Source organism: Pangasianodon hypophthalmus, chromosome 16 (genome assembly GCF_027358585.1).
Source record: "Pangasianodon hypophthalmus isolate fPanHyp1 chromosome 16, fPanHyp1.pri, whole genome shotgun sequence".
Taxonomy (NCBI): Eukaryota; Metazoa; Chordata; class Actinopteri; order Siluriformes; family Pangasiidae; genus Pangasianodon; species Pangasianodon hypophthalmus.
The window spans coordinates 11,800,321-11,819,109 of NC_069725.1; the positions used below are offsets into that span (position 1 = coordinate 11,800,321).

At 38.5% G+C, this 18,789-nt stretch overlaps 1 protein-coding gene across 4 annotated transcripts; it reads right to left on the reverse strand.

The window, feature by feature from the left end:
- Nucleotides 1-830: 830 nt before the first annotated feature.
- On the reverse strand, nucleotides 831-12,917 carry uba3 (ubiquitin-like modifier activating enzyme 3). 4 transcript variants are annotated; one of them, XM_026920995.3, is made up of 19 exons: nucleotides 12,817-12,851; nucleotides 12,666-12,704; nucleotides 11,079-11,213; nucleotides 10,373-10,487; nucleotides 10,187-10,267; nucleotides 9,938-10,020; nucleotides 9,762-9,842; nucleotides 9,597-9,640; nucleotides 9,420-9,484; nucleotides 8,976-9,131; nucleotides 7,438-7,540; nucleotides 5,633-5,746; nucleotides 5,443-5,496; nucleotides 2,562-2,598; nucleotides 2,396-2,477; nucleotides 2,165-2,265; nucleotides 2,013-2,076; nucleotides 1,879-1,933; nucleotides 831-1,407 (listed from the first exon to the last, which is right to left on the reverse strand). In XM_026920995.3, exons 4-19 carry the CDS (start codon nucleotides 10,484-10,486, stop codon nucleotides 1,319-1,321), a joined length of 1,323 nt encoding a protein of 440 aa, XP_026776796.1. In that variant the 5' UTR covers nucleotide 10,487; nucleotides 11,079-11,213; nucleotides 12,666-12,704; nucleotides 12,817-12,851; the 3' UTR covers nucleotides 831-1,318. The 4 variants fall into 4 exon arrangements, with proteins under 4 accessions (XP_026776796.1, XP_026776794.1, XP_026776795.1 ...); XM_026920993.3 differs by lacking the exon at nucleotides 11,079-11,213 and having other exon boundaries at nucleotides 12,817-12,917; XM_026920994.3 differs by lacking the exon at nucleotides 11,079-11,213 and having other exon boundaries at nucleotides 12,634-12,704; nucleotides 12,817-12,891.
- Between the last annotated feature and the right edge of the window lie 5,872 nt (nucleotides 12,918-18,789).

Below are 18,789 nucleotides of genomic sequence, written 5' to 3' on the forward strand. Positions count from 1 at the left end.
CTACTTAGAAAGTAATACTCCAATGTTTTTCTCTAACTTCTATTTATCTTCGCTACCATAAGCAAAATGATGACAAAGAATTTTAACATTTCCTTGTACTGAGAAAAAAAGTTAATCCTGTTTACTCAAAATGTTTAATGAACAGTTAAGAAGTGCTTATGTGAAACATTTGTGTGGGACAGAAATGTACAAAAGGTATTTTTTATAATTCGTTAATCAGAAGGATGAATTTGTTATTATGCATTGCTATGTAAATCTGGAAATACCTAATGATGCATGGATACAACAATGGATATAAAAAAAACATGTACACATTTTTGCTGATTTGCACATTTACACAATAAAAGAAATTGATTGAAATAGATGGCTTTAGGTAAGACCTAATGTCTGTCATCCTAATCATACCTTTATTGTTAATGATATTATAGTTATGAATTTGCATTATATAGTTGTGCATTTTATACATTTACTGACAGAATGTAACAAATTACCCTTATGTTTCCATTGTAATAGAGTTTTGAGGATTTTTTTTCCTGTTTTTCCTACTACAGAGAAAATTTTTATTTGTGGTAATTGCACATATTGCCCAGATGTGGTGGAAAAATATTAAGCTGGAAAAATGTTTCTAATAGCATAAAGGGGTGTCTTGTAAAAGATACAGTAATACTACTGTGGTGATGCATGACAAGTGATGAATGATAAAACTGCACCTGTGACATTAGCGCCTGTGTTAATATACTTGCATGTACAACTGGAAGATGTACATACCACAAACTTTTGAGGGTGTGATATGCAATTACTAAAATGGGAAAAGTTTCTTCAAAAACCCCTGCAAAGACTTCCTTTTATTACAGAGCATTTTCACTGACAAGCATACAAGTGATCAGCGATATTTACATTTAAGCAGATGGACAAAAAAAAAAACTTTTTAATAAAAACATTAACCATCATTAAATGCTCAAAATAGACCTTCATCCCCAGTGTAGAATGCTGTGTGTGCTATTAATCTCTCCTTCACGCTCTCATGGTTTGTGAAGCTGGTTTATAAAATGAATCTTCAAGTGGCTGTAGAAGTGAGAAAGCTTTTCAGGAGCTTTTTAGGTGATTAAGAGAACGCAATAATAGCAGAACTGCTGCATTCATATACTGCAAAGTGCCTTATTTACACAATGAAACATATTCTTAAATATTATTCAATTTCATCTAATAAGGTCCAATACATCTTTTCTGTAAATGAGAGGCAGCCATGTAGACGACACCATTGGTGCAGTATTCTATTACTAAGGGGCTATTATATAGTGTCCAGGACTAGTTGTGTTCAGGATGTGAAGTTAAGCTTGAAGAGGACTGTTTGAGGAGTGGTGACATCCGCAACAGCTAACTCCTGTCCATCAGCCAATCCCAGCTCTGGATCAATCCAAACAAACAAATGCATAAAAAAAGAGAAAATATTCAGGGTCAAGTGACTTTTGAGTGTAACTAGAATGTAAAGCATAGTTATTCCATTAACATTCATGATTAAATTCATACGTATTAAATCAATAATTTTAATATATATAAAATTACTGGCACCCTTGGCATTGAACGGTAAAAAAAAGGTTATGGGGAAAAAATTCTAATTAAATACCTTACACTCACATTAAAAATGAGAGAAAATAAAAAAGAAAATCAAAACTTTTTTTCAAAAGATATATTTATTTTAACAATGTGTCACAATTATTGATACCCCTGCATTTAGTACTTTGTGCAACCTCCCTTTGCCAACACAGCATTAAGTCTTCTCCTATAACACTCAACACAGAATCTCTCCCAAAACAATTTACAAAACCCATCATTACCAAGGGTGCCAATAATTCTGGAGCTGACTGTTTCTCTCACCTTTTAAAGTTTTGCAGAGATTGGGCCTTGTTCTTTCTTCAATTGAAGCTACGGTCTAGACAAACAACATGCAAGTATGTTAATGACCTTTCAAAACCATTTCAGACATAATTTGAAGTTTTACAAACTCTTACCTGTAAGTAAAGAGTTTTGTTTTTGCCTTCAAGTGTTGCAGTGATAGCTGGAGATTTCATTTGCCTGAAATTATGAAACACCCATCAATTAATATGCTCCCATACGTCAGTGAAGGACACTGATATGGTAGAAGACATGCTGCAGTACTCACAAGGAGGCATTTTCAGTCAGATACTCCAGTACTTCCTGTAGTTTAGCAGACGGTGGGAATTGTAGCTTCTGAGGAACTTGACTACATGCCGAGCAATTCTCCTGTTAGACGGACATTGGCCAAAGACAGCAAAATACAATACACTTTTTAGGGACCAAAAGAATGTGCAGCTCTAAGTTGACTCAATCGTAATGTATAAGGATAATTTGCGAATGAAAACAGCAAGCTTACCTTTCGCTCTGCCTCAAAGGTGTAGGTGTACAAGCCATCCACATCATTAAACACCAGATAATTATTCAAAGGAATATAAGCACTGAAAAACAAAACCAAATATTAGTGTCTCATACAAACAGTCTCATAAAATGCACTCAATATTGATATGCCTTAAATGTGTCACCTTGTAGCAATCTTAAAAACTTCTGTAGCGCAAGCAGCTGCAAAAAACCAAACACAAATAAATAGATATAACAATAATTGCACATTTCACAGTTCTGGTTCACACGTCTGGTTCTACGGTTCAGCATTACTTTGTTCCAGACCACCACAGTGGTCTTCATCTGAAATAGTGAAGTTTTCCTGTTTGCTTGCTTCCAGTAGCTGGAGCACCCTGGGTGTTCACAAAATGTGTGAGAATCGCCGTACAGTCTCTCCAATGCCAAGGCCTGTGTGTATTCCCCTATCTGGACAATTAACTGCTGCCTGGACAGCAAGTGAAAAACCTGACAGGGCTACTAATCTCACACATACGGATTGAAAGTCAATTACAATAAGAGCCATTTGACACCTGAGCAGACTGTGCAGTTCATAGGCACGAAGACCATACAAGTCTTTTTGACAGAAAATAGCTGTCCCGATTGGAAAGGCGGTCAGAAATTTATGACAGGCTGCCCATATACTGACTTTTGAATGAATTCTCTGGCCATATACTAACTGTCTCCTTCTTGCATGGATAGACAGCAGTGACCCCAGAAGTATAACGAAGAATATTGCATCTCTGCACTCAGAGAATTGCGAATCCACAAGCTGGTACGGTTCATCTGGAACATCTACAGCAGTGTGGAATTCCAGCTTTTTGTAAACAGAGAGAGAGAGAGAGAGCTCTCATTGCTCACTGTGGTACATGGACAGGCAGAGAAAAAGGCTTTGATCCAGGATGCACTGGCAATTGATTGGTCAAATCAACAATTCTATGCCTTTCCTATCGCTGTCACTGTTCCAGATGACACTTCAGCCAGCGTTCTGGCCAAACAGACCATAGTTCCATCTGCTGTTCACATTACTAATAGGTCCTCATCGTCTTCGCCAGATTCTACAGACTGAATGTTGTTTCATCGCAAACCCATTTGTGATGTGTTTGAACAATCCTCACCCTTAATAAAACAGTATTAAGACTCTGAGTGATTATTATCCTCAATAGAGTGCAAAATCAGAATGCTAAGTGATTATCCTCAAAAAAAAAAAAAGAATCTTTATCAACAGTTATTTCTAGTCCACTAATTGGACTGCGTACAAATCTAATTACAAAGAGTACTGATATTTAGTATAACAGCAGTGGTATATTTCACTGTTTGAATCACTCCACTTGTCTGTGTTTGCTACATAAAATTCCAATTCTAGCAATAGCTCGCAACGCTCTATCCAGCTGTCGCCTCTCTGGGAATTATTTGCGCCGACGGAGCAAAATAGCCTACGGCCGAATCACAGCCATGCTGATAACAGCACTCTTGCTCGTGCAATATTGCTTAATTATCAGCACAGTGATTTTCATTCTAAATAGCCTAAAGGACAGTATCAACACCTTATGTGACTCACTTCCTCAATAGGAAAAAAATGTAGAGTAATTCACATTCTCAATAGAGTATAGTGTTTGCTCTATTTATGATAGATGCCTGGTGATGTGCAGCATCATGACGTATTACAAACCCTCATGACAACAATGATACATGTCCACACACAGTCCTGAAGGAAATCTCCACAGGGGCAGAAATAAAGTCCAGTAGAAGGTTCATATGTAAGCCACATGGGAGCTCAGTTCGACAAGAATGGCCGTAAGACAAGTGTGATGTAGCAGGGACCTTTTCGAGGTTACCAGGTGGGGTTAAGTCATTTGGCAACAACTTTGCTAGTGGTACTCAAAATCGATCATATAGGAAAACTCCATTATTTCTAAAAGAGACCACTTTGATGGTCTTCCACTCAGTCGCAGAACTACCGTTACATATGTAGCCTTGCAACGTTTTTTCCATTAAATAAACTGCAACACATTTCTACATTCAATAGCAACAAGCAAAAATATAATACAACAAGCATCATGTGTTTATGAAGCACTTTCATTTTGTTAAAGATTTATTAATAAATAAACATTTCACACCTAGTGTATTAACCAATAGAGCCTATTTTTGAGCATTTTCCCCACTTCTTTATACTATGCTCCAAATACTGCAATCACTACAGGAATTCATATTATCTGATTTTTTTCAGGAAATCACTGGCTATACAGATGTCATGTGATCTGGAAATATATGACTTTGATGGAACATTCTCTAGTTATATGGCTATTATTTTTTATTGATATTGTCTTGCGTTATCTCACAGGTTAGTCAAATAAAAAACTTAAAGGTGCAGCATAAATTAGAATCTAATCAAATTCCTAGAGGAACGAGGACACTTGTTAAAGCTCTGGCACACTTCACTTAGAACAAAATGGATATTACGTTTAAAAAAAGAAAAAAGAAAAAAAAAGATACACTTTTGTGACACCTATATGCAATAAACAATACAAAATAAAAAAAAATTAAGGTCTCCATTTGACTCAGTCTTGTATTATCTCTTATTAATACGTAAAACCAAAAGAATTTGGAAGATAAAATTGCGTATTATTAGGTTCAGTGATTCAGTTTGGGGTAATATTACACTCTCAGCACCTAAAAAAAATGTTATGCTATGTCTTTATGAACTATAACTATAGAGCTAGTGTGAGCATAATCCTCTGATGTTTTCATTGACATTACAGATTTGCACCTTTGACAAAATAACCGAAGATTCACAACAATATTTGGAAAAGAAAGTCCATCTGTTTCTAATGATATGCATCTTATTTCTGAGCAATAAATGATTCCTGAGTTATGAAAACCAAGAATACTGAGAGCAAAATGGCTGCAAAGTATGTTCATTGGATTCTAAGGATTAGGTTACATACTGTACTCTTTGTATTTTGGAATTAAAGCAGGTACAGAGAAACAGAGAGGAGCAGTGTGTGTGTCCTGGTCTGGACATACCTGCGATGACCGCATTGGTGGATGCAACAGCAGGGATAATTCGTTTAACCACACCTGAAAGACCAGAGCGAGAAACCTAATGAATCAGAAAGTGAACCTTGGAGCAGAGTACTTATGGTATATATGAATTGCTCATAAACTATTTAAAGGTACTACAGCAACTCAACCCCCAGCTTCCTCACGCAGTTACCTTGTGTGAGTCTGTAAGTGACTCCAGTGATGTTGAACTCAGCTGCTCTCTCCAGAGACTTCTGGAACACCCACTGAATGTGTTCAGGATTATCACCATCCAGAGCTACATCATCTGCACAGAGTTAGGAAATGCTTTCATTTCAGCATATCTCACTACATCTGTGTGCTTTTTCACTACTTACGCTGATTAATTCATTAGCCTAATTCACTGAATGGACATTTTTAAAGAAGATAGCCTATACTGTTACATATACAAGTGCATTACAGTGAAATTGTTATGAAGCCAAGGTGCATGATCAGCCATGACAGAACACCTGCAGCAGAGTGTGTTAAGGGCTTTGTTCAAGGGCCCGATACTGGCAGTTTGAACTCGCAACCTTCTGAACAGTAGTCCAGAGCCTTAACCACTGGCAGGTATTCGTTATACCTACCTTGTACCTAAACCCATTGGCTGTTGAATCAGGTACACCTATCAGACAGGCCACTTTGTTAATATATTGCATAAACCTGTCATATGAGGGCACATCTTGAACGATCCAATCACAAGTGGACAGACGAAATGCACTGCGGTTTACACTTGGCATTATGAATGCGTCTCCAGTGACCACTTGTGATCGGATTTTACACCATTTTCACTGAAGGAAGAGTTTCGCTCACATTTATTACATCAATATTCTTCTTCTAATGAAACTTATAAATGCTACAGGCTGGTTTTGTCTCTGCTGTTATAACACTGACTTTACCCATTAGCCTAGCAATGCACAACTCTACCGTTGCGTGCAATCATTACATATTTTCAGGCTAGGGCAATGATGCAGTCAATTAGGTGGTACAAAAAAGACACTATTGCTTTTACATTACAAATATTATGTGGATATATGCATCCCAAACCCCTTCTGGAAAGTGGTTTGAGCGATCGAATCACTATGCGTCTCTGAAAAACACTGGACCCTGTTCACACCTGTACTTAGCTCTTTGTACTTATGATCAGATCACTCAGGACCCATGTTAATGCCATGAGTGAACTGGCCTGCTCTGACTGCAGCCCATCTGTAGCCCTTGAACAATTTATCAGCCACACTCTACTCCATTCACCAATGCAAAAAGACCACCATAACAATAACGCACAGTCTAAGGTAATCATCTTGGTCAGTTGCCAGTCTCTGGACTGCTGATGACCAGTTAATTGTCTGACTTTTCTGAACCCAGCAGTGACACTGAGAAGCAATGCTGCTGTGCCTGATATGTCTGCACCAATGTCTCACACACTAGCGGACCAGGATCCCTGTTATGCCGACAATGGTCCACTACCCATATAATATCTGGTCATTGGTGGTCTTTTGGGATTACTTTCTACTGATATATCATACATTTTCGAGAAGACTGAAAATGTACATATCAACAGATTCTGCAATATTCTGTTAATTATTAAGTTGATTATAAATTTCTGAAATACTCAAACCAGCTCATCTGGCACCAACATCCATACCATGACCAAAGTCACAGAGATCACACTTTTTAACCCATTCTGATCGATGATGCGAACATTAACTGAAGCTCTTGACCTATATCTGCATGATTTTTTGCATTGCGCTGCTGCCACATGATTGGCTGATTAGGAAACTGCATGATTGAGCAGGTGTAAAGGTGTTCCTAATAAAGTGGACGGTGAGTATGTTTGGCCATATAGTGTATGTACCAGGCAGACATATTGTAAACTCTTTTTTTTGCATGATCTTATGCATAAGAATAATTGTGGCAAAATGAAGCGTCTGCCAGAGATGGAGAGATGGAATGTACTACCTCCAAATGGTTTCTCTTTGGGCCACTGCAGTATTCTCACATACTCGATGCAGTGCTCAGGCAGCCGTGGCATTGATGCAATAGTGCACATTGGGAAATTAATCTGGAAACACACAACAGAACCACAGGCACCCTCAGTCTCAAAACACTGAATCAAACATAACTACACATTCTATCTGAGGAAAAACTATTCATACTTTAATCAATACATGATTACTGGGTGCTATGACAACACTCTCATATATTAATATACATCAGGTTAAATGTTCTAAATTAAGCTTCAGTGGTGTGAAAAAGTATTTTTTCATTTTATTTGATCATTTCATTTACTGAAGGAAAATGTTATGCAAGGCCTATATCACCAATATAAAAAAACTAACTGCCTCCCTAAACTTAATAAATGGTTGTTCTAGCTTTAGCAGCAACAACACTGGACCCAAGATCAGGAACTAATGACAAGATCATGAAATAATGAAAATAATGGAAATTCTTCTTCCAGATTTTCTGACAGAGAGCAGAATTCATAGTTCCGTCAATTACGCCATGTCGCCCAGGCCCTGAAACAGCAAAGCATCCCCACGCTATCATAATACCACCACCATGTTTGACTGTTGGTATGATGTTCTTATTGTGGAATGCTGTTAGCTTTATGCCTGATGTAATGAGACTTATGTCTTCCAAAATGTTCCACTTTCCACTTTTAATCAGTCCATAAGACCATTATTCCAAAATGTGGAGGCCATCAATGTGTTTTTTTTTTTTTTTTTTTGCAAATGCGAGACGAGCCTTTATGGTCCTCTTGGTTAGCAGTGGTTTTCACCTTGCACCCCTTCCATGGATACCATTTTTGCTCAGTCTCATTCTGATGGTGGAGTCATGAATGCTGATCTTCTCTGAGGTGAGAGAGGCCTGCGGTTCCTCAGATGTTCATCTGGGTTCTTTTGAGACTTCCTGGAGGAGTTGACGATGCGAGGAATTTTGGCAAGCCAGACACTTCTGGGAAGAGTCACTACTGTTCCAAGTTTTCTCCATTTGGAGATAATGCCTCTCACTATAGTTCACTGGAGTCCCACAGCTTTAGAAATAGCGTTGTAACCCTTTCCAGACTGATATATTTGAATAACTTTCTTTCCCTTTCTTCCAGAATTTCTTATAAATCCCAGCATAGAGTGCTGCTTGCTGAGACATTTTAACATTTCACATTGCTATTTAAGTGATGTTTAGATTCAACAGTGCTGGCAGTAATCAAGCCTGGGTGTATCTGGTCAAATTGAACCCAATTATCAGTTAAATCTGGTTGACAGAGTAACTAAGGGGGCAATCACTTTTCCACACAGAGCCAGTTGGTGTTGGATAACTTTTGTCCTTCAATACATTAAATGACCATTTAAAATCTGTACTTTGTGTTTACACAGGTTGAGCCTGTCTTGTATTAAATTTAGTTTGAAGATCTGAAACAAGTACGTGTGACAAATATGCAAAAAAGAAGAAATACTTTTCCACAGCACTGGACCAGTTTATGCAAGAAACCAGGCTACCTGCGGGGGATACAGCTCCAGTGTGCAGTCTATACAGGCTGTCATTCCTGGCAAGATGACCCTCAGGTTCCCTTTAAAGCCTTCTGTACCTCCATCTATTAGTGGGATTATGGAGCTGGGATCCAAAACCCCATCTTCATAGATAAGCAATGACAACTGAAGGGAGCACACACAAACAAGTGTCTAGCAAGATCACGCTACAGACATTTCATCATCCAATTCCACCTTTTCACTACAGAAATAGGTGATCTGGCTCTAAACCAGACACTTAGCATAGATTTACACGTGTGCACTATCATTCTTAATGCATTCTCAGTGCATTCATATTTAATCCAGATCAGCTACTGAGTTTGAATTAACACTGACATTGTAGCTGGAACATTTTAAATATTTGTGAATATGCAGATGACAGAGAAATGATGGGAGCTTTGCAGCACTTCTCACCAGCATTCCATTCATCCAGCGGCGAGCAATGATGGAGTCCAGCCCGCACACAATTATGTGGAATTCTGCACAAGAACCCCCCCGCCAAAAAAACAGAGAAGATGAAGCAACAATTTCTTCATAACAATATATAACTGCCCAATTAAAAGCCAGGCCCTGTTGGGATGTGAAACTTACGTCTGTAAAAAGATTCATCGAAATCTTGAATTTTCTTAAAGTGTCTAAATTACACCAGTTAAGGAAGCAAAGTATCAAAATACAGAAGAACAAGGCATTTATCCATTTATATACATTCCACTGCAACAGAATACATAAGCAGCCCGTCTATGCAATGAAGGATACGGTACAACATGACATCCTGGAACTCGACTGTTGATGAAGTCAGCTGCCACCTCAGCCTTGGGACGCCCGACATCCTTAGGCCTTTAAACACAAAAGCTCAACATTAAACCTGCTTACCAACAACTTTGATCTGAAATGAAGCAGTAGTAATTCAGCTGAATAAACTGAATCCTTGCCTGAAGAGGAATTGTCTGTTCAGATTCGACACGTCAATAGTGTCCATATCTACGACATGGATGTTCCGAAACCCTGACAGTGCCTAAAGGAGGAGGATAAAAATAACACACTCACTAAGACACACACACTAATGTTGAGCAGTGTGTTCGGTGTAGACCCTGGTTAGCAAAAGCAAATAGCTGAGATTTACATACACAAATGGTGTATTTGATTGCCTAACCCATCTTCTACCTGTATGTGAGCATTACCAGGTTTTTTAGTAGCTCACAGCCAAGACCTCCTGCTCCAATCACTAGAATTTTGCATGTTTCCAATAAAAACTGGAGTGTCTGCAAAAAAAAAAAAACAACAACAACACAGAAACAATAAAGCTATTTGCAAAAGATAGAACCATATTTAATTCAATTTATTGACTAAATCTATTAGTTATTCACCTCCTCGCTTGGTTCAAAATCAGGGTGCGTGAAGGGTCCAGACCTCTCCAGAAACTTCTGCACGTGGCTCCATCGCCCATCCCAATCACTGCTGCTGCTAACATCCACTGCCATTCTGGAGAGCAAAATCCGATTGCTTAATTTGAAATGATTTTCATCCAGGAAATAAATACAGACCAGAAACAAGTCCATATAACCGTCCAAATGAATATATATAAAGCAAACGTTCATGTTTGTCTACTTATGAATTCACATTTCCAAAGAAAATGACATTAACAGCATGTTCACCCTGTGTGGGATTGACCACTCTAAACTGCCCCTAGGTGTGAATGAGTGTGTGCATGCATGTGTGTGTGTGTGCACACATGATGCCCTGCGATGGACAGGCAACCCATCCAGTGCATACTGCACCATGACCCTGACCAGGATAACTGAAGATGACTGAATGAATGTTTAAGTGTGCAGTGTGTGAGCAGGCTCTGCACTCAGGACACTTTTGCAGTATTCTACCCCAAGGGCATCTTGAGATTCAGTGCAAGCATGCTGTTTAAAAGCGAAACTGCTACATTTCTTTACGTTTACTTGTTACGGGGATCATTTGTATTTTAATTACCATTTTCAAGGTAGTTTCATTTAGGTAATATTTTAAGGTATGGTTGCATGAAGGATGCTAAACCTAAACCTGTGGCATTGCTTCTGGACAAACCTGCTCAGTTCAACAGCTTAAGCTTGTTTGATAGATTCTGGAAGAACCACATGACATCATGGATTAAACAGTACTTGGGAACGATGAGCCGAAGCAGAACCATCCAACAAATTGCTGCCAACTTAGATCTTACACCTAATCAAAAAAGTAGATTTTTATAATGCTTTAGGAGTTATTATTAGTTTTGTCCATGAAGAATTTAAAAACTAGTGTTTTTCTGTTGCCCATTTTCTTAAGACCAGATTCCTTGGCGTTATTAATGCACAAGGTGTTTTCTTTTGCTGTAATTATGTACTCTTATTACAGTTTAATTCTCAGGATCCCTGGAGCACTAGTGGTTAGGCCTTGGTGCTGTCACCAGTGTGGCCCGGGTTCGATTCCCTGCCAGGGAACTGACCCCAGCCACTGGGGTTGCACAAGACAGTGCACTTCCAGTGCCGGTCCCAAGCCCAGATAAAACTGGAGAAGACTGCTTCAGGAAGGGCATCTGGCGTAAAAACTGTGCCAAATCAAATATGTGGACCAATGATCGGCTCTGGCGACCCCAAACGGGAGCAGCCGAAAGAACAACAACAACAACAACAACATTACAGTTTAATGCTCAGCATGGGGGAAAAGTTGCTTTCTTTGTGCACTTTATCTGACACTTTGCTATTTCTGCAGTTGTGTACACACTCGCGAACCTCAATTACAACATCCAGGATTAAATTAGCGGAAACAGGTCTCACCTAGATTTTACACCCAAGACTGAATTAGTGGGAATGGGTCTCGATTAGTTTTTACATCCAGACTTGAATTAGCGAGAATAATTCTATCCTCGACTTTACATCCAGACTTGAATTAGCGAGAATAATTCTATCCTCGACTTTACATCCAGACTTGAATTAGCGAGAATAATTCTATCCTCGACTTTACATCCAGACTTGAATTAGCGAGAATAATTCTATCCTCGACTTTACATCCAGACTTGAATAAGCAGGATTCCTCTGGATTTTGTTAGAGGTACACACTGATTCTGTTGTGGTCTGTCTGGCTTATTTATGAGTATAATATATATATATATATATATATATATATATATATATATATATATATATATATATACACACACACATACAGTTTCATATAACTATATTTAGTTCTTTTAGTGGAATGTACTCCCCCCATACACACAAAAATTACAGCAAAACAAGGCAACAATCGAGACTGATTTGATAGAATAAGACAAGATAGCTAACATTGGCCACAGTGCATTATGTGAAAATTCATCACCACTTCACAGAGCATTGACTAGCTGATGATTTCTCTCTGATCTGTGTCCAGGCCTTGTTTGTGTTGACAGCTGGTAAGCTAACGCTAGTTAGCCGTTAGCCAGTTAACGGCTTAAAATGAAGCACAATCCGGAACCAAAATAATTCACCGGTTACATTCCACCTTGGGGTTTACGGTACTACTTTTCCAAACTATATGGGTCACTTTTTAGCAATGTTTATATACTGAACTTAGATGAAAAAGGATGAATTTTCACACTCCCTAAGCTGTGCAATACTCAAACCTGCAGCCAGCGCTTAGCATTTCATCACTAACTTCTCAGGCTGCTCCTCTATTCTCTGTCTTTTCTTCGCCCTAAAATGAAAGAAGAAAAGAGGATTCAAGCACGTCCTTGTTACACCGGCTACTGGTCAAAATATCAACAATATCTGTCCCTAAAACAGTTCGTTCATTCAACGCTACTTACGGCTCTTCCCCATCCGCCATACTTTAGCGTTTCACGGTTCCATGCCTTCCCACAATGCTTTGCTGCTGGGGCGAACTTGAAGGTTGAACACAAAAGCCCATACTAGAACATAAGAGTAGTTAGTATTAATAGTAATAATATTAAATAGTATGTGATAAAACATTAACTGAGAACCGCTATTGGGGATAAATAATAATAATAATAATAATAATAATAATAATAATAATAATAATATTAAATTCAACTCAAACAACTGGTCAAACAATTTTTTTTTCTTGTCTACCACTAGTGGATAGTAATGGATATAAATAAAATAATAAATCCATCCATCCATTTTCTGTATCGCTTATCACAGGGTCGTGGGGTAACCTGGAGTCTATCCCAGGAGACTAAGCCAGGGACACCCTGGACAGAGTGCCAACCCATCACAGGGCACAACTGCACACACACTCACACAGTCATTCACACAATATGGACAATTTAGAGATGCCAGTCAGCCTACAGCACATGTCTTTGGACTGGAGGAGGAAACCAGAGTACCCGGAGGAAACCCCTGAAGCATTGAGAAAACATGCAAACTCCACACACACAGGGCAGAGGCAGGATTCGAACCCCCAACCCCAACCACTAAGCCACTGTGCCCCCCAAAATTATAAATAATAAGTAATTAATAATAAATAAATAAATAAATGTGTAGTTGAAAAATATATAAGTACATTTATGTATGAGCATAAGCATGCTGGATATTTTAGACCACGATATTTTAGCCCCAAATATGCTTGCCTCAACAACAAATCAACACAGAAATGGTTGCATGAACAAACTGGATGTTTTGCAATGGCCATCAGGACATAAATCCTAAAAAGTGCTATAAAAACCTTTACTAGATACCAAGTATATAAATACCATTATCATTCTAGCCACTACTTCCCTTTCTTTTTTGTCATGGGACCTCTTCTTGGAGCTATCTGCAAAACTGCTTGTGACTGCGTTTATAGTTTCAGGTACCCTGCCCTCCAAAGCTGGAGAGAGACTCCTGTCATCTCCCGTCATCTTTTCTTGGCTGCAATGAGTTTTTCCACATAACCCGAAATCTAGCGACCTGTGGGCCTGTAAATACGCGCTGCTAGCATGGTTGAGTGGTTCTCCCTTGCTCACCTGCTGGGAGGACACAGTAGTGTAGCAGACATGCTGTCAAGACAGCAGAAGAGTAGCACCTGCATGTTGAAGTGGTGTCACAAATCTGGGCAAAGTTTGAGAAGGCACAGGTAGACCTCTTCAGTGATGCTGAATTGACTCATTGTCAACTGTGGATCTGCCAGGCGGAGCTGGACAGTTTGCAGGGTGAGTACGCAATGGCCCACGACTGGCCTCACTGTCTACTGTACGCATTTCAGCCTCTACTGCTGATTCTGTCTATATTGAACAGAATTCAACAATCAGGCCACAAAGACCTGCTTGTGGCCCTGAAGTGGCCCACGAGATCTTGGTTTCTACTGCTGCTCTCTCTAGTGGTTGTAACACCTTGGCAGGTTCCTCTTTCAATAGATCTGTTGTCCCAAATTAACAGAAAGACTTGGCATCCTTGGCCAGATTACCTGCACATGTGGGTTTGGCTTCTTGGAGTGAAGTGCAGGTTGAAGACTGTGATCTAGCAGCGAGGGTTTACACTCCTGAATGCAAACCCTCACTTTGTGGTTGAGCAAGGGTTTGTGTCCAAAGTAGTATCACCTATTTTGTTAACCAAATGATTGATCTTGTAGCATTCCATGAGGGCAATACTGCAGAGCATTCCTTGTTATGCCCCATACACACCATATTGCCCTATCTGTACAGGATAGCTGCAATCCAATCATCAAATCAAATCACCACTCATTTGTCATGATGGAAAGACATGGGGAAATGAAAATGAATGAAATGAAATAAAATGAAAAACGAAATGAAATGAAAGCCTTTATTGTCATTGTATATCTCTATATACAACAAAATTAGGAGCACTGCTTCTGACTGGTGTTATAAAAAACAAACAGCTAACATTTGACAATAAATAGACTATAAAGTGAGTATACCATATAGTATAAAAGTATGTATGTACAGCAAGTATACAGTATAAAGTATATACAGCAGGTGACTAAGTCATAATATTGCACATTGAACATTCAGAACATTCTGAAAAGTGACCAGTGATAGTACTGCACATTACCCTCTACATTGGTGTAAACAGTTTAGTGTATATATATATATATATATATATATATATAGACACACAGAGCACAGATTGAAATGGAATAAGTGACCGTAGTTGAGTAAGTGACCAGAGATAGTAATTGCACATTTACATTCTACCTTTAGTGCATTGAGAGTTAGAGTCCTGATAAATAAAGTGACCAGTATTGCACACTGACATTCTACATATGATATAAACAGCAAGTGTAGACAAAAGTAGAGATTGTTGAAATAAGTCACTGTAGTTGGACATAGTGATCACCATGGCCTACAGGTGAGCCAGACACCTGATCCCTACTGTAACATGCTAATCTCTATGAAGATCTTCTTCTCTTCGTGAGCATTATTTAGAAGCGTGCTGCTCCAGGAAATCTGGGCTGTTGCTACCTGGGCATCAGCTTCTCCAGGTTTTCCAAGTTTAACACTGCCCTCTTCCAGTGGCATAAGGGTGGTGGTCATCTACGAACATCTTTCCAGTCAGTCCTAAGGTGGGTCAGTTCCTCAGGACATATTCACTGGCCTGGTGGTTAGGAGGAGTGAAATAGAGTACTAATTACATATGTAAGTATAAACTATATAAACTGAGTGGATAAACATGCTGATCTAGTCGGAACTTGGCATGAAGGCTCCAGGAAACCTATGTGTGTATTGAGTACATACTGTATTTATTAGGGATGCATTGCTACCTTAAATGCCATGTCATTTAACCATTATCTTTAATAGATAGTGTGAAGGTAGCCGACCTGAGCACACCGAGTAATAATAGTCATCATACTCATTAAAAGTGAGCACAAGGTGCTGTGAACTGCACTTTGACCCTCAAGCAAAGCGTACACCCTGGGGAAAGGAAGTGTGTGTGTCTCAGTGCTAAGTGCTCATAGAACTAAGGTTCTTCCTTGTGCAACAGTTTCTCTGTATGCTCACTTCACTGCTCCATGGTCCTGAATACTTAGTGTGTGAGCAATTAACGGCACCTTGCACACTTTTTTAATGAGCATGTTCACTGATACTGTTCTGTATGCTCAGGTCGGCCGTCCTTGCACTCTCTATTAAAGTTACTGTTTAAAAACATACAATACTTAATAGTATCACACAATATCATATGTTGGTATCAGACCTTTTTTAGGAGTATGAGTAAATGAGCAAGGTATCAGACTGATACCCAATACCAGTATCAGTATCGATGCATCCCTATTTATTTTTGAACGTTTTAATGAAATGTGCCGATAATCCTGGAGCTGTCTACACAGTGTATCCCTATCATAGCTGGTTTCAAAATACTTCTTACAAACAGAACGCTAGCCATCCTGTGACCCTAAATACATAGCAGACAATATCACACTTGCCAATTGGCAGGTCGCTATGTGTGGTACTAACTGCTGCTGAGGATGCTAGGAATGCTAACCGCAGCTGAACTAGTAATTCCCTTGGGCCTGTTGGACGTAAGAGACTTTCAGAAGTGGGTTATCAGATTGTAGCTGAACCCCAAACACTTCAACAAAGATGCAACCTTGTCTCAACAAGAGTGGGAGAAATAAAACCTGAATATACGCTTGAAAATAAAGAACACTGACTACTTTTTTTTTGTAGCTTAAATGCATGTGTATGTTTATTATATCTTGCATTCATATTATCCTATTTAGGTTACAGTAAAGGTTTGTGATATTTATCATCAGTCTATTGCTGATTTGATTGTGTAATCAAATATATATATACAAACAAAGAAATGGCACATTAAAATGCTCTGTCAAGATTTGTCTTATCATGTATTTTATTTGCATTATTTGAGATTACATACACTGTGGTTTCCAGGACTATTAAAAGCAGTAGTGACCTTCTATGTAACGACTTTGTTGATAACCTTCTTAAATTGGTATGAATATATATTACTGAACCCCCATATAAAAAAGGTAATTTCTGTTCACATATAGTTTTAAATTTAATTTTACATATAAATAAATGTCTGAGACATTTGTGTCAGACACAAGTGTCAGTAACTAGTGTCAGAGAATACTCTAAATACTCAAAATTCCTGTGATGAGAACATGGAAAACTTGATTATCTGTGGAAATATTAAAACTGACTGAATGAAATGAATGACTCATGAGTGACTACAGGGTGTCCCAAAAGTCTCCATACACAGGGGACTATGTACACCAGCACCACGTCGGTTGAAGTGAAGTGAAGTGACTTGTGGCCAAGTATGGTGACCCATACTCGGAATTTGTGCTCTGCATTTAACCCATCCACGTGCACACACACACACCATGAACACACACCCGGAGCAGTGGGCAGCCTTTTTCGCTGCAGCGCCCGGGGAGCAGTTTGGGGGTTTGGTGCCTTGCTCAAGGGTCTCACCTCATTCGTGGTATTAAGGGTGGAAGAGAGCGCTGGTCATTCACTCCCCCCACCTACAATCCCTGCTGGACCCGAGACTCGAACCCACGACCTTCAGGTTCACCTTCGGGTTGCAAGTCCGACTCTCTATCCATTAGGCCATGTTCTTCTTTCGTCAAAGGCATTCTTAAAGGCTATCTGAAAAAAACAATATAATATAAACTAAGTATGAACATTTTTGGAAGACTTTTTTTTGGAAGACTTTTTTTTTTGCTAAAAAGTGTTAATTTCCCCTATGTATGGACATTTTTGGAAGACATTTTGCTAAAAAGTGTTAATTTCCCCTATGTATGGACATTTTTGGGACAGACTGTATATTAGTCGAGTCAACCAAACTTTGTTTTTTTTAGATAACAATATCATTACTACATTGTCCTTTTAGTTCTTGACAGAGCTGTACCCTATTTCTAACCATTCTTAATATTCTGATAACAGATAAGGAATTCCACGTTGCTCCTTATGTGTTGTCCTTGTGGTCTGTTTTAGATTTCTGGAAGTTGTATATAGAATGAAGCTGATATTTTAGAGAGCAGGATGTTTAAATTGTTAAAACCTTATAAGTAAGTGGAAGAACAAAATATACCAAATATATGTTATGTGTTATATGTAAATAACAAATTAATAAAATATTTACACATTAGGGGTGTGTAACAATGCCGTTATCTGTATTTGTATCTGCATCTGTTTGTGCTCAAAATAATCATATCTGTTTTCATATTTGGATTTAAACTGGAAGAGGGCATGGTCTATACTGGAAGGTTTTTTTTTTAATGCTAACCCTAACACTATGCCCCAGACCTGCCAGAAAAAGAAGTATTTATTAATTCACAAATTATAACAACAAATATTAATTTGCAGAACTTTATTCAATTCCTCGACCAGATGCTATGTGGACCTTTCTGGAAAGCTTTCTATCTTCTATCTAATATGACTGAGTAAGCAAGCTAACTATGCTTCAAAACAACAACATCTTTCCCAACTCAAGAAACTGTTATACTGCCTACAGTTGACAACAATAATAACATTTAATCAGATTTACTTTGGTTTTTGGGTTTGTTACATTGTAGAAAGATGAGAAGAGGTTGCTATATATTTCATTATAACGCCCCAATAATTTTGTGAGAACATTTTCTTTTAATAACAGTAGAGAAAGATCATTTATGAATGATTAAAAACACATGCAATGAGCTTCCAATTTTTACATTTTAAAATGATCATTTTTGTAGAGAGCTCCACAGAGAAATGCTCCATGCACAACTTGTACTGTACAATATCTTAATGTATACAGTATATGATAATACATATAAATGACACTAAAGGAACAACCGTGAAATGTATCACACTATATTT